At 41.8% G+C, this 14,361-nt stretch overlaps 2 protein-coding genes across 2 annotated transcripts; both read right to left on the reverse strand.

Moving 5' to 3' along the window:
• Positions 1-469: 469 nt before the first annotated feature.
• Positions 470-4,459, reverse strand: LOC109151084 (UDP-N-acetylmuramoyl-tripeptide--D-alanyl-D-alanine ligase-like). The gene is made up of 3 exons (XM_019298996.1): positions 3,554-4,459; positions 1,940-2,043; positions 470-1,208 (listed from the first exon to the last, which is right to left on the reverse strand). The coding sequence occupies exons 1-3, from the start codon at positions 4,406-4,408 to the stop codon at positions 635-637; spliced, it is 1,533 nt and encodes a 510-aa protein (XP_019154541.1). The 5' UTR covers positions 4,409-4,459; the 3' UTR covers positions 470-634.
• A 9,045-nt stretch (positions 4,460-13,504) lies between these two features.
• Positions 13,505-14,128, reverse strand: LOC109151221. The gene has a single exon (XM_019299141.1). It carries the CDS (start codon positions 14,126-14,128, stop codon positions 13,505-13,507), a length of 624 nt encoding a protein of 207 aa, XP_019154686.1.
• Positions 14,129-14,361: the final 233 nt, after the last annotated feature.

A 14,361-nucleotide genomic window follows, 5' to 3' on the forward strand; every position in this document is an offset into this window, starting at 1 on the left:
AAACTGATGTCTAGGAAAGAATTAAGAATCAATTTCATCCGTTTACATATTCAGATTTAATAAATCATATGCAATTTTAAAAAACGATACGGTGACATTTACGTAAATAACTCAAATTTTGGTGCAAGTAACATGTGTTTAAAGTTCAAGTAACTGGTGCAAGTGTGCCAATAAAAAGTGCAAGTAATAAAATTACTTAAAAGTGCAACTATTTTTTCTAAATATTGCAAGTAATATAATTTACCGTTTTAACATTGGTGCACCTAATAATAACGTCTTCAACATTAGTACACTTAAAGATAACGTTTGGTGCAACTAATGATAACATTATATGCACTTAATATTGATGCTCAGTGTACATTATTTGTTGCACTTTTAACACATTTTACTTGCACTTTTAATACATTTTATTTGCACTTAAGTGCACTATATGAAACAACTACTTGCACTTTTAACACCCTTTACTTGCATTTCAAAGTTTAATTATTTACAAAAATGCCACCACATTTAAAAAATAATATTTTTTATCCGTTAAATCTAAACACGTGGGCGACTATGATTGGTTTTCAGTTTTCTCCCAAACACTTGGTTCTCACTTGATCCGTCTCATACACACACATCATTTCGCCGCGGCTTAAGACCGGAACCCAATCTGTATACACTTGATGGCTTCAACAATTACCTCCATTTGCATTCCGCGGCTACCCTTCACAAGAACAACGTCGTCGCAATTTAAGAGGCCGACAATCTCAGAGGCGAGCTCTTGAGCGTTCATAGCATGCAACACATTTAGCCCCCGAGAACTGCTAAAATTCTCGGCTGCTATCTCGAACCTCCTTCCAACAAGTGCAACCAAATCGAAACGGGCTTCATAACAATGCTTTATAACCATTTCGTGGAAAGTTATCTCTTTTGGCCCGAGTTCAAGCATGTCTCCTAGTATGGCAACTTTTTTACCTTCGCAGTGAATGCCGCTTAACAAGTCGATGGCGGCTCTCGTGCTAACCGGATTTGCGTTGTAAACATCGTTTATAATCTTCACGCCATTTTTTGCAACTTCGAGTTCTGACCTCCTGGCAATGGGCATGAAATTAGATAAGGCATTTCCCACTTGGGCAAGAGGGGCACCCAAGAAACTGGCCACTGCTGCAGCTGCACATGCATTCTGGGCCAAATGCAGGCCTGGACCTGAAACAACAAATTCAACCCTGCATATGCCAATAAAGACATTTTAGTGTCATCCCATACTTCTACACCGAAATATTATAATAACATCGAAGTCTGTGCTCTATCTCAACTAAAAGCCAGTTGGACCTTAGTCTCGGTTTGGCATGGGATTGGCTCTGATACCGAATTGAAGCATGTGTTGCATCTCAATTAAAAACCTAAGGTGATAGTTGAATTGCACATATATATTATGGCTCTGTTTGGTAAAATATTGGCCTATTGGCCAATTTTGGCTTATTTGACCACTATTAATTGTTTAATTTAGTTAAAATATCAATATAAATGTTTGGTTAATTAGCTTTTTGCAACTTCAAAAGGCTAAAATTCAAAAAGCTACTTCAAACAACTTTTTCAATTAGCTTTTTGAGAAAAGAAATTATACCAAACAGCTTTACCACACTTTTCTACAATCAGCTAATGTTGTCAACTATTTGTACCCTCTAATTAACACAATCAACTAACAGCAATTTTACCAAATAGGGCCTATATGCTCAACACATAAAGATAGTTGTAGACTTTGTAGCTAAGAACACAAAAGAAAATCTTCATAGTTGTGAAATTTTACGAGTTCTTTCTTTTACCTATTTGATGTCATGAATTTTTTACTCCGTAATTTCTTGAGAAGGAACTCAAATTCATCAACCCCATAACTCGTTGACTCAACACCACCAAACATAATAAAAAGGAGTTCTGAAAATGCTGAAGAACTTACATCTCATCGTTTTTCTCTAATACAATTTGTACTCTCTGACCACCATCTATCATATGTGACGAAACTAACCGAACATCACAGCCCATTTTTCGACCAAATAGTACCTTTAAGGAAGAAGCAAAAAGAATTACTCTGTTAAGTATGCAAGAAAGCTTCAGCTAAATATTCATTCTACACACTTCAACTATAAGTGAGTCATTAATTATTTTTCAATGTCTCTCCATTTCTCAGCCAATAATATAATCATATTACTAAATTTATAGTTCAAGGACCTATAAGAATTCCCTGCTTCAGAATAAGCAGAGCCAAAACTGATGCTCAAAAGAAGAAAGGGAATCGTATTAAAGCAAGGAGCATATGACCTTTAAGGGGGTGTTTGGTTCAAGTTATACAACATAACCAAAAGAATGTGACAATCCAAAGCTTACATTTTATGTTTGGTTCAGGTTATCTTACTTTCCAAAGGGAATATAACATTCTCCAAGGAATGCAACATACCCTCCACATTGGACTTTGAACTCTAAAGGGAATGTGATTTCCTCACAATTCTTAGGTTTAGTTTAATTTTAAAGTTTATTGAAATACATAAAAATATGTTAAGGGTAAGTTAAAAAAAAAAAATTTTATAACATTTTTTTTTAGTACTACTGACTATTACATTGTAGTATCTGTTCATACATACTTTCTCAACGTGACCTCCCATATGGGAGAGCCACTACATGCCTTCTGAGCACAAGATAATCCTTAAACAAAACAAGTTTATATTACATACCTCAATTTAAACCAAACACAAGAATCTAACATTCTAAGTAATCAAACATTCCCAGGAATCTAACACTCCCTAAGCCGTAGTCTAAGGTAATCTAACATTCCGTGAATCAAACGCCTCTTTCAATGGCAAAGTTCAACATTTCACATAAGTTGTGATTACCATTGCAATTTAACAGGATAAGGCTGAATATCAATATGCTATAAATTACGTTATTAGAAGCATATTTTGTCCAGAATATCAGTTAAAAGCCTTGTTGGAGGGCACATAGTGCTAAAATAGAGGCTGAGTCCTTTATATATAATGTCTCAGATGCAATAATATATGGAAATAAAAGATATCAAACTTGATTCAAATTAGTAATACTTTATTAAATCAAAATGGCAGGCTAATTCCTTGAGTATCGCTATTATTTTGAGCTCTTTATGTTTTACCAAACAGAACTCATAACTTAACTTATTTATAGTTTAAAATAAGCTATAGACACAACCAAACAGACCCAAATGTCTCATATGCCATAATATATGGAAAAAAGATACTGTATCAAACTTGATTCAAATTAACCAGTTTAGTTGGCGTGAGTGGCCGTGCACTCTCATCTCTCATCTCTTAAGAGAGGTCGGGAGTTCGAACCCCTCTCGTATGGAAAAACTAATCTGGCCAGCACTTTGCCCCTTAATTGGGCCTGTCCAGTACGAATGAGGATTAGTCTGGGTATGGTACGGGCTTAAACGTGACTCCTATAGTTAGAGCCTGCTATGGTCTGACCAAAAAACTTTGATTCAAATTAGTAATACTTTGTAGGCTAATTACAAGAGCAAAGAATAATGGAATTCATTGCTGACCTTCTTAATGCCCACAGGGACTGGAAGGTTCATAACAAGAGGATCATCTGCATTTAGAACACAAACATCTCCCATCTTTGCCTCTCTCAAAATCTCCCCTTTTGCCACTGAAACATCCTCCAAATTCCCAAACTTCTCCAAATGTGCAGCACCCACATTCAAAATCACTCTGATATTCGGCCTGCAAATCCGGGCAAGCTCCAAGATCTCTCCTTTACCACTCATCCCAAGCTCCAACACTCCAAACCCTGAACCCCAGGGCATTCCAATCAGGGATAGTGCAACCCCAATTTCATTGTTCCAATTCTCCGGACTCTGATAAACAGTTCCCATGGTTTTTAAAGCCAATGCCGCCATAGCGCGAGTGGTGGTTTTTCCCACACTCCCAGTTATGCCAATCAAACAACCCTTGAATCTATTTCTTGCGTACATTCCCAGGCTTCTAAGAGAATCCCTAGTATTTCCACCCACCTGCACAAAACCCTTGTCCCAATTCTCGCAAACCCGGTTCGCAATCACCCCGGCGCATCCCTGGGCGGAGAGTTGAGGCGAAATGAAGGTGTTGGCATCGAAGTTGGGGCCCACGAGTGGGAGGAACCACTGGCCCGGTTTGAGAGTTCGGGTGTCGGTAGAGATTGGTCCCGGAGGCCCCCATTGCAAGATTCTACCATTGACGGCCTCCGCGAGCTCTGAAGCGGTCCAAAGTTGTGAAATTTGAGGAGAAGAAAATGCAATTTGGGGAATTTTGTCTCTGAGGCTAGTAGTAGTAGATGAAAAAGAACAAGTGGGAGGTTCTGGATTAGCGGTTCTTGTCAATGGAAAGGGAAGAGATGTGTGAATAGTGAGTTGACTCATCTACTGACTACTGATTTTGAGTCTGGAGGGTGGAGAAGAGGATGAATACGATGATTTTAATTTACAAGGAAGAATTACTTTTTTGTTTAGTCTAGGAAAATGACACATTTGATTTCTTATTAGGAATTAATCATTTTTGTATGATTTTAATTTGTAAGGGGTGTTACAATTTATAAGAAAAACATTTCTCTTTTATTTAGGGAAATTAGATAGACACATTTGATTTCTATTATAAGGAGGGAAAATGACCTCAAGTTATATGCTTAGGGATCGTTTGGTTCGCGAAAAATATTTTAAGGGAAGTGAAATTGAAATTCTATGAAAAACAATTATTAGAAAGTTGAATTTCATTGTTTGGTTTGTGGAAAAAGAATTACGGAGAATACTAGTTTTATTGTTTGGTTAGATTTGAAATTGTAAGGAACAACGAGTATAAAGACCTATATGCCCTTACAAATTAATAAAAGTAATATAATTAAAAAAAGTAAACAATAGTAAAATAGGCATTTTATCTCACTTTTTCTTCCCATCTTTCATGGAAAACAAAATCTTTGGTCCAACCAAGAATTTTGTTTTCCTCAAATTTGAAAAATTCATTTTCCAATAGAAAATGAATTCCATGAACCAAACACAAGAAAACAACATTTTCCTCCACTTTAAAGAAAATGTTTTCCTTTGGAAAACATTTTCTATGAACCAAACATCCCCTTATAGTAAGTATTTTTCCCTTTCTTAAGTTATTCATATTCATATATATCTATATATTTATATTTGTCTTTTCTGTTATGTTAAAAGTGACGGTTTTCTCTTATTTTATGTTAGAAGGACATTTTTACCCTTAAAAATAAATATTTTATTATTTTTCTTCTCTAACAAATTATTACTTATGTGTATTGATGATCACGGTTCGAATCTAATTGCACACTGTAGAAATTGAACCGAAACAATAAGGACGGTTCTAGTTACGATTCAGAACATACAGGAAAAAATAAAATAAAATAATTGTTGAATTTAAACTATTTAAAATAAATAAATAAATTTTGAACTGGCGGTCAAACCGAAATTGGAACCATCCTAAAAGGTTCCTGTTCCGATTTATCATTTTCAAGAACCGTGAACCAGAACCGAATTGGCGGTTCAAATCGAAACTGGAACTTTCCTAAAAGGTTCTCGTTCCAATTATCATTTCTCATAACCGTGAACTGGAACCGAACTGCAATCATATCTACTTATATGTGGAATTAGAATAAATGTGAAAATGATCAAACACTATTGCTAAATGATAAATAAGTTCGGTTTGGTTCCAGTTTCGGTTATGAACCACCGATTCAAAATTTATTTATTTATTTATTTTTATAAATTATATTTCTTATTTTAAAATAGCTTAAACTCAACAATTATTTTATTTTATTTTATTTCGATTATGAGTCGTAACCAAAACCGTCTCTACTGTTTCAATTTTCGATTGTTACAAACTTACAATGTCCGATTAGGTTTGAATCGAACAGTACTCATCCCTACATATAAGCAATAATTTGTTGAAGAAAAAAATAAATGAAATACTCATTTTAATGGTAAAAATGTCCAACTAATATAAAAAGGAGAAAATCGCCACTTTTAACATAACTAAGGGGACAAATGTGGATACATGAATAACTTAGGAAAAAAAAAGTACTATAAGCCTATAAATTAGGGAGAAAAGTGTTATTTTCTCTTATAAGGTAATATTCATTTTTGTTTATCACTTATAAGGTCGTCACTTTTCATCCATTAATTATTTGTAAGGTAGCTTCACTACTTAAGGGGTATACACTTGGTAAACCTCACTTTGTTTAATTGATAGCAAACCACACCGAAGAGGTAAATAGTATTAGAAAGATCTTGTGAAACAAGCCCGCCGGACAAAAAAGTATTGAAAAATCATGCTCTGATCCACCCATTTGGTCACTCCTTTCGGAACATATAACTTTTTTCTTTGCTCAAGTATTAGTGGAGTTCTTTTTCTTTTTTTTTTTTTTAAAAAAAAATCCAATTCTAATAAAATTTAAGAACGAAAGACAAAAAGTATCATTTTCTCTTCTTCTTTTTATTTATTTATTTTTTAATCAAATCATGAAAGAACATGATTTTACAATACTGAAGCTACATATACAAATCTTGTGGAAGTGGCATAATTTTTTTTTTTTTTTTTTTTTTGTATCAGTAGGAGGGGGAAACCCCGACTAGTTTGTACAACTCGCATCACGTAGCCGAGGTACACCCATGGAATCGTCAATGAGCATATTGGAGAGCTCAGTCTCCAGCCGAGGCAAAAAATCAAAGACCCCGATTACCACCAAGGGCTCTTTTGGCCAAACAATCCGCCACTGTATTCTGCCCCCTAAGCACGTTCTCCACCCGCACTTCCCATCTTCTACCTATCAAGTGTTGACCTATTGCTCCGCATCCCCCCAGAAGTTTACCTACCTAAGTTTCCTATAGGCGGGTCCCGACCATCGTTAACCACAATCCAGTCAACAATCTTTTTCGCATCACTTTCAACAATCACACGTCGAAGGCCATGGTCCCAGGCGAGCTTCAAACCTTTGAGAATGCTCCATGCTTCAGCCTCCAAGACTGAACCTTCACCGAGATAGCAGGTATAACCCCAAACTCAATTTCCGTTGTTGTCTTGAAGTGGCATAATTAATTGATTATATTAAAATTGATATTAAAATAATTAGATTGTACATTAAACTAATAGATGTAGTTTTTGTGTAAATGTTATTGATGTCAATCTAGTTAAAAAAGAAAAAAGAAAAAAAAAAAAAAAAAAAAAAAACAAACAAACAAACAAACAAAAACAAACAAACAAAAAATTACCATTTGAGCTTGTTTACAAATTTGTTACCAACTAGTCACAAACACTCAAGAGAAAAAGATTTGTGAGATTATGTGTCAATGAATAATACATGAGTGGTGTGTAGTACTTGTGTGCTTGAGTTTCCTTTCTATATTGCTATCTTTTTTGTTTTACTTATCTTTAAATCGAGGTGTAAGGGTTTGATGTGTAGTTGATTTCTCTAACCCAGCGCGTACTCAAAGCTCTTGTTTTTTTTTTTTTTTTTTTTTTTTTATATTTTCTAGGTATGAGGGAATAACAAGTTGGTTGACATGAGAGTTTTTGTTGACCAAGCAGAAAATAAGGAAGTTATTTAAGAGATCGTTGAATGCTTATAGGCAACTGGGCCATTGCAATATTTACCTATGTATAATCCAACCTATTCACAAAAGTTTGGCGGAGTTCTATGCCACAACTAGATTGACACGATATAAAGTGAGAGCTAGGTAAAAAATTTGTCTACAAGAGTTAATCCTTCGACTTTAATTTACAGTTGTATTAGCAATATGCTTATCAAATCAATTGCTTCAAATTCTTGAGGGTTTTTTTTTTTTTTTTTTTTTTTTTTTTTTTTTTTTTTTGTCTTTCTCGAGTATTATGGTTTTGATTAATTCATAATTATATTTGTTAGGACATAGGTCCCATGCTTGAGCCATGGACCGGTCTAAACGAAACAAGTGAATAGGTGGAGCAATAATAGAATAACGAGTTTTGAGCTTGACCTAAAGATAAGAGATCTAGTTTAAGGGAGTCATTTGACTTAGTGGGAAGATGTATCCTAATTGGTAAAGAGAAAGGAAATCTGATTAAAAATCCATATGCTTAGTTGGAGACAAAGGCAACTACCCTAAAATTTAAGAGAAATTGTCATAATTGAACTAGAGTTTGTAATAACCTATACATGGAGGCTTTGCCTCTATAACTTGGATGACATTCTTTTCTATTGATTTGAAGGTAATAACATTGTATCATTTACAATTTGTTACTTTTATTTTTTCTTTTTAGTTCTTAAAACCAAGATTAATTATACTATTATCGAATTTAATTTAAGTGATGAGATTTTTTAAAATTAAAATCTCAACATACCATACAGACATACACAACCTTTCCGATTCTAATAACCAGGGATGACCACAGTTCGATTCAAATTGATTGGTTCGAACTTAACCAGACACTATACCAACCAAATCAAAACCGGTTCCAATTTATTAACATCATGGATTCCAAACTTGTCAGTTCTGATTTTGAATAAAAAAAAAATATAAAAAAAAAGAAAAAAAAAACTTAATTGTTGAATTTGAACTATTTTAAAAATAGAAAATAAAATGAGTTAATACCCAAAATCGTCCTCGACTATATTGGTTTTTCTCAATTTCGTCCTAAACGACTTTGGTGACCTAATATCGTCTCAGACTTTTGTGTTTCGCTCAATTTAGTCCCAGACTTTTGTGTTTTTGCTCAATTTAGTCCCTCATTTGTTATTCTGTCCATTTGGTGTTAAATAAATAGACAATTCAGTAATTTTAATATTGGCATCTCTTTACTCATAGACATGTGAACTGCGAAATCCCTTTTTTTTTTTTTACGAATTACTCCCAGAATTACTCCTAAAACTGCGAATATAAAATTTGATTTGCAGGTCCGGGAGTAATTCTGGGTGTAATTTGTACAAGAAAGAGGAATTTCGCACTTCACAAGTTGAAAGTAAAGAGAGATCAATATTGACATTAGTGAATTGTCCCTTTATTTAACACCAATTTGACGGAATAACAAATGGAGGACTAAATTGAGCGAAACACAAAAGTCTGGGACGATATTAGGTCACCAAAGTCGTTTAGGACGAAATTGAGAAAAACCACTATAAGTCGATGACATTTTTGGTATTAACTCAAAATAAAATTAACTAAAAAAAAGTTCAAATTAGGGATGGCAATGGGGCGGGGCGGGGGCGGGGAGTATACTCCCCGTCCCCGTCCCCGAAACCCCGACCCCGTCCCCGTCCCCGTCCCCGTTCCCGGCGGGGATTTGAAAATAGTCCCCATCCCCGCCCCCACGGGGAATTAGGCGGGGACGGGGATTCCCCATCCCCAATCAATTCTTAGTCAAAATTTTAAATTATTATAATTTTTAATTTTAAAAACTAAACTTGTGATTTAAAAAAAACTAACATTATATATATATATATATATATATATATATATATATATATATATATATATATATATATATATATATATATATATATTGATGGATTTAATTAACCCGAGGGTCTGCCCGAATCAATAAATCCGGATAAGAATAAATAATGAACGAAATATATAGAACGATGTCGTAAAGGTCGCGGTGGACCGTATATTATATTAATTGCCGTAGTATTTGGCTATTACAAAGATTCCGTAGGACAAAAGTGTGTAATAATCGTATAATGTGGATTGAATTGCCCCTTGTTAGGACATGGAGGGGGGTTTTTATACAAGCAAACCCCCCAACCACCTCCCCTTAAATCGGGGGTGGTTAGATCTCAAGTTTGACCGGGCCCGGGTGGACCGGGTCGGGTCGGGTCCCGAGCCCGGGTGTTGCCGAGCTCGGGTAGGACCGAGCTCCACGTAGGTCGGCTCGGGTCGGGGCACCTCCATGGTGCTCCGGGTCCGCGTTGCTCTTGGGCACCCCCGTGGTCCCCCGGGTCCGTGTTGCTCTTGGGCACCTCCGTGGTCCCCCGGGTCCGTGCTGCTCTTGGGCACCTCCGTGGTCCCCCGGGTCCGTGCTGCTCTTGGGCTCCACCAAGGTGCTCCGGGTCCATGTTGCTACCCCGGGTCGGGTCGTGGGTATAATATATCCATCATGAGTCCCCCACTCTCTTCGTTGCGAGTGGAAGTCAACGAATGAGAGTATCCGTACGCCGACCCGAGCCCCCTGAGTGGAAAATTCCGAGCTCCAAAATTTAGCCGACCCCCTCCAAGAATTATATCGCGGATAGAATTCTTGCTCCGTAAAAAATCTCTTCAGATAAGTTAGAATCCCTACAAAGGTGCACATTTCCCTATAAAGTCTTGGAAATCTCCCCTAATAAATCCAAACAACTTTTCATCCCTTATCCCCATAAATTCTCTCTCTTCCCCATCCCTTTTTTGAATCTCAAAATTGGTCAAACCTTATCCCCTCTCTCTCTTCCCAACAATCTATAAAGACCCCCATTCCCTTCACATTTTTCTCACACCATTCTCCCTCACTAGCAAAAATCCTCCCAAATTCTCCTCAAGTCACAAGTGCTCTCCCGGGTTTTCAAGTCAAGTTTTTGCTCCGCGGTCGGTTAGTTCCTCCTCTTTCCTCTTTCCTTTCACCCATTCCTGCGCAGAATTTTTTTTTTTTTTTTCCGGCCAGCTCGCCGCCGTCCTCCGGTCGAGCAGCACCGACCTGCTGCCCACGGCCACCGGTGAAGGTCCGGCCGACCCCCCCCCTTTCCGGGTCCGGCCGACCCCCCCTTGGGGTGCACGCACCTCCACTCCTTTGGTCCCCCTACTTTGTGCTCCTCCGTTCCGGGTGCACGTACCTCCCCCTTTTTGGTTCTCCTACCTTGTGCTCCTCCATCTCGGGTGCACGTACCTCCCCCTTCTTGGTCCGCCTTCCTTGTATGTCCTTCAACTTTGATCTAAACGTGTTAGACTTCATTAGTGACAGTGAGGTCGATATGGGTGACCCCAACAACTCTGTCAACGGCTTTCCTTCCCCTGGCAACGAGGCTACCGACCTCCACGGGCTCCCCGGGCCCGGCCACCCCCACCGCATCGAGCCCGCTACCGACCCCGAGCCGGTAGAGTACACCTCTCTGGGGCAGGACACTCCACGTACTACCCTTGTCGACCTCTCACGCGGTCAGTTGGACAGGGCCGTGAGAGCTGCTGGGCCGGGTGTTGAGGTGGTGGAGCCCTCTGCTGGTGATAATGTTACGGAGCCCCCGAGTCGCCATCATTTTGGCCTTCATGTCTTATCTCTTTTAAACGGGTTTCGTTTTCCTATCCATCCTTTCACTGTGGACCTTCTCAACTTCTACGAGATTGGTCCGGGTCAGTTAGTTCCGAACTCTCATTATGTGATTCTGGCCTTCCTCTTGAGGTGTCAGGAGATCCGGGTCGAGCCTTATCTTGATTTGTTCAATTTCCTCTTTCACGTCACTGTCTCTTCGGGCCGCTTGAGCAAGGGTTGGGTGGCTTTCTCGGCTCGCCCACACATGAAGATTATCCAGGACATCCAATCCTCAAACCACCAGTGGAAACCCATATTTGTTTATGTCTCTGTGGGTCCCGAGCTGCCCTTTGCGTTCTCGTGGAATACCCGCTTCCGAAAACACGTGACCCCCGGGAGAATGAGGATCTGATGAGGGACGTGCATGCATTCCGCCACCCGGGTCCTCGTATCTATATAGCGCCCCTGCTGACCGAGGAGAACATGGTGCGCCTGGGCTTCACTCCGGGTACTTCGCTGCCGCCCCCGCCTCCGGTCCGCCGTGATGATGTTTCTGATCCTGATCAAGGCCGTGATGATGTCTCCGATCCCGGTCGCAGCCCCGGCCCCGACCCCATCTCGGTGGATACGCCGTCCGGGGATGAGGAGGACTCGGAGAGCTCGGGGGAGCTTGCCTTCGAGATTCTTCGTGCCCCTACGCCCGAGGCCGACCCCCTCAATTCGGCTGCTGCAGCGCCCTCTCATGTGGATTCGCCGGCGTCCTTGTCCGAGAGCGAGTTGACGCTGTCCATTGCCGTCCCGGGAGGTCCATATTCATTAATCCCTGCTTATCTTCTTCCTTTGTACACATTTGATTTACTTTTAAATGCGCCTTATATAACCTTACTTGTGCGACTGTTGACAGGTAGAGCAGGTACTATGCCGCCCGCCGGGTGCAGCTTCTGGAGGAGATTCGGGCGTCCAAGAGACGCAGGACTGCGGGGGAGGTACGAGCCGCGCCGCCCAGGCTCCCACCTCTGGGCAGCGTACTGGTCCCGAGGTGGCCCCACCGGCCCTCTCATTGCTCCTCGCCCCCCTCTCCCTCCTCCTTCGGCCCCACCGCGCGTGTGTCCCGCGCGCAGTTCCGTGGACCGCGCCCACGCTCGTGCTGTGCTCCAGCCCGTAGTTGCTGCTACCGCTCCTGGTGTGGCGTCCTTCCAGGTGGAGGATGCTGCTACTTACGCCTATGAGGTAAAATATTCCTTGTTCTACTTCTATTCGATAGGCTCGAGATTGTTTCCCTTACTCTGTCTGTTTGCAGGCTGTGCAGCGTTGGCTACTGCTTGCCAATGCTTATGAGGCCTCCAATTGCGGGTGGGTGCGCTCACCCATGCTATGGAGGTCGCTAGGCGGTCCACCAGACTGAGCTGGAGAGGTTACGTAGAGAGCGACAGGTCGAGGTGGAGGGCTACGTAGAGAGCGACAGGTCGAGGTGGAGGGGCTACGTGGGGAGCTCTCCCGAGCTGTGCCCACCTTCTTGGCGTCCGAGGATTTCAGGACTAGAGCCATGTCGTATGCCCGTGATCACATGGCCGAGCTGGTGGAGGAGTGGTTGGTCTCCGATGAGGGTCAACGCCGAGTGGCTACTGAGAGTTATTCATCGTACGAGGCCGGACAATATACGATGCAGGAGCAGATTTATCGCGTCCTCCGTGAGCAGGACAGCACCTTCGACCCTGTGAGCAGGGGTCTGCCGGAGGTAGAGCCCAACCCGGATGAGCCTAGCCCTGATCTGACCGCTCTTGATTCCCCACGCTGACGGGCGGGAACCGGACGCTAGAGGAGCCCATAGACCTGGCTGCCCTTGATCGATACGTTGCTGAGAACCCCCTCCCGTCCGGCACCGTTCCTCTTGACTTGGAGGGTCTCCCTCCTAGAATAGTAACAAAAGGGATCCTGCGCACAATGTGTTCTGTAATATGCGATTTTATTCCGACTATTGCCGCTCACTAAGACATTATTAGGGGAGGGGAATGGTCTCCCTCCTAGAATAGTAACGCCAAGACCCACCTCTCACGTGGTAGGTCTACTGGTAAAATTTCAGCAGGTGCTCTGAGTTCCAGACCCTGGCTATCATCTTTCCTTTGGGAGTTTTGAGCTTGTAGCTGCCCGGGCGGACCACGGCGGCTATAATGTACGGGCCCTCCAATTAGGGGCAAACTTTCCTCCGGCTTGGGGCTGGCTCGCCTCCCTTCTCCTGAGCACATAGTCACCTACTTGGAAATAGCGGGGTCGGACCCGCTTATCGTGATACGCCTTGGTCTGCTCTGGTAGTTTTCAGCTCGAATCGCGGCTGCTTCGCGCCTGTCATCAATCATGTGGAGGTCAATTCTATGGTGCTCCTCGTTCGTGTCAGGGTCGTAGTCCTCCTCCCGCCGGGAAGGTATGACTACCTCCGCTGGAGCTCGGGCTTCGAAACCGTAGGCTAAGGAAAAAGGTGTCTCCCCAGTAGCCCTCCGGGGGTGGTGCGGTAGGCCCAAAGAATGGCGTCGAGCTCCTCCACCCACGCTCCCCCTGCGGATTCCAGTTTCTTTTTCAGGCCGCCCACGATGGTGCGGTTGGCATTTTCCACCTGGCCATTTGCTTGAGGGTAGCACACAGCTACCCGGCTGTGAGTAATGTGCCATTCGGCACAGAACCCCTCGAACTCTTGCCCCTCGAATTGGCGTCCGTTGTCGGTGATGAGTTGCATCGGGACCCCAAAACGGCACAAAATATTTTTGTACACAAAGTGCTTGCAACGGGCACTTGTTATGGTTGCCAGCGGGTTCCGCCTCTACCCACTTGGTGAAGTAGTCCACTGCTACTATGAGGTACTTCCTTTTTCCCGACCCCATGGGCAGAGCTCCCACTAGGTCCACTCCCCACCTGGAGAAGGGGATGACCGAGCTGATGGGGGTATAGCTCGTGGCTGGCCGCCGGGGGTGACTTGGAAGTGTTGGCAGGTCTCGCAACCCCGGGCATAGTCGGCGCACTCCTTGGCCATTTTGGGCCAAAAGTACCCCTGTAAGATGGCCTTCTGGGACATGGCGAAGGCCCCCTGGTGGGCTGAACAGGTCCCTTCGTGGAT

Source organism: Ipomoea nil, unplaced genomic scaffold (genome assembly GCF_001879475.1).
Source record: "Ipomoea nil cultivar Tokyo-kokei standard unplaced genomic scaffold, Asagao_1.1 scaffold2283, whole genome shotgun sequence".
Classification (NCBI taxonomy): domain Eukaryota; kingdom Viridiplantae; phylum Streptophyta; class Magnoliopsida; order Solanales; family Convolvulaceae; genus Ipomoea; species Ipomoea nil.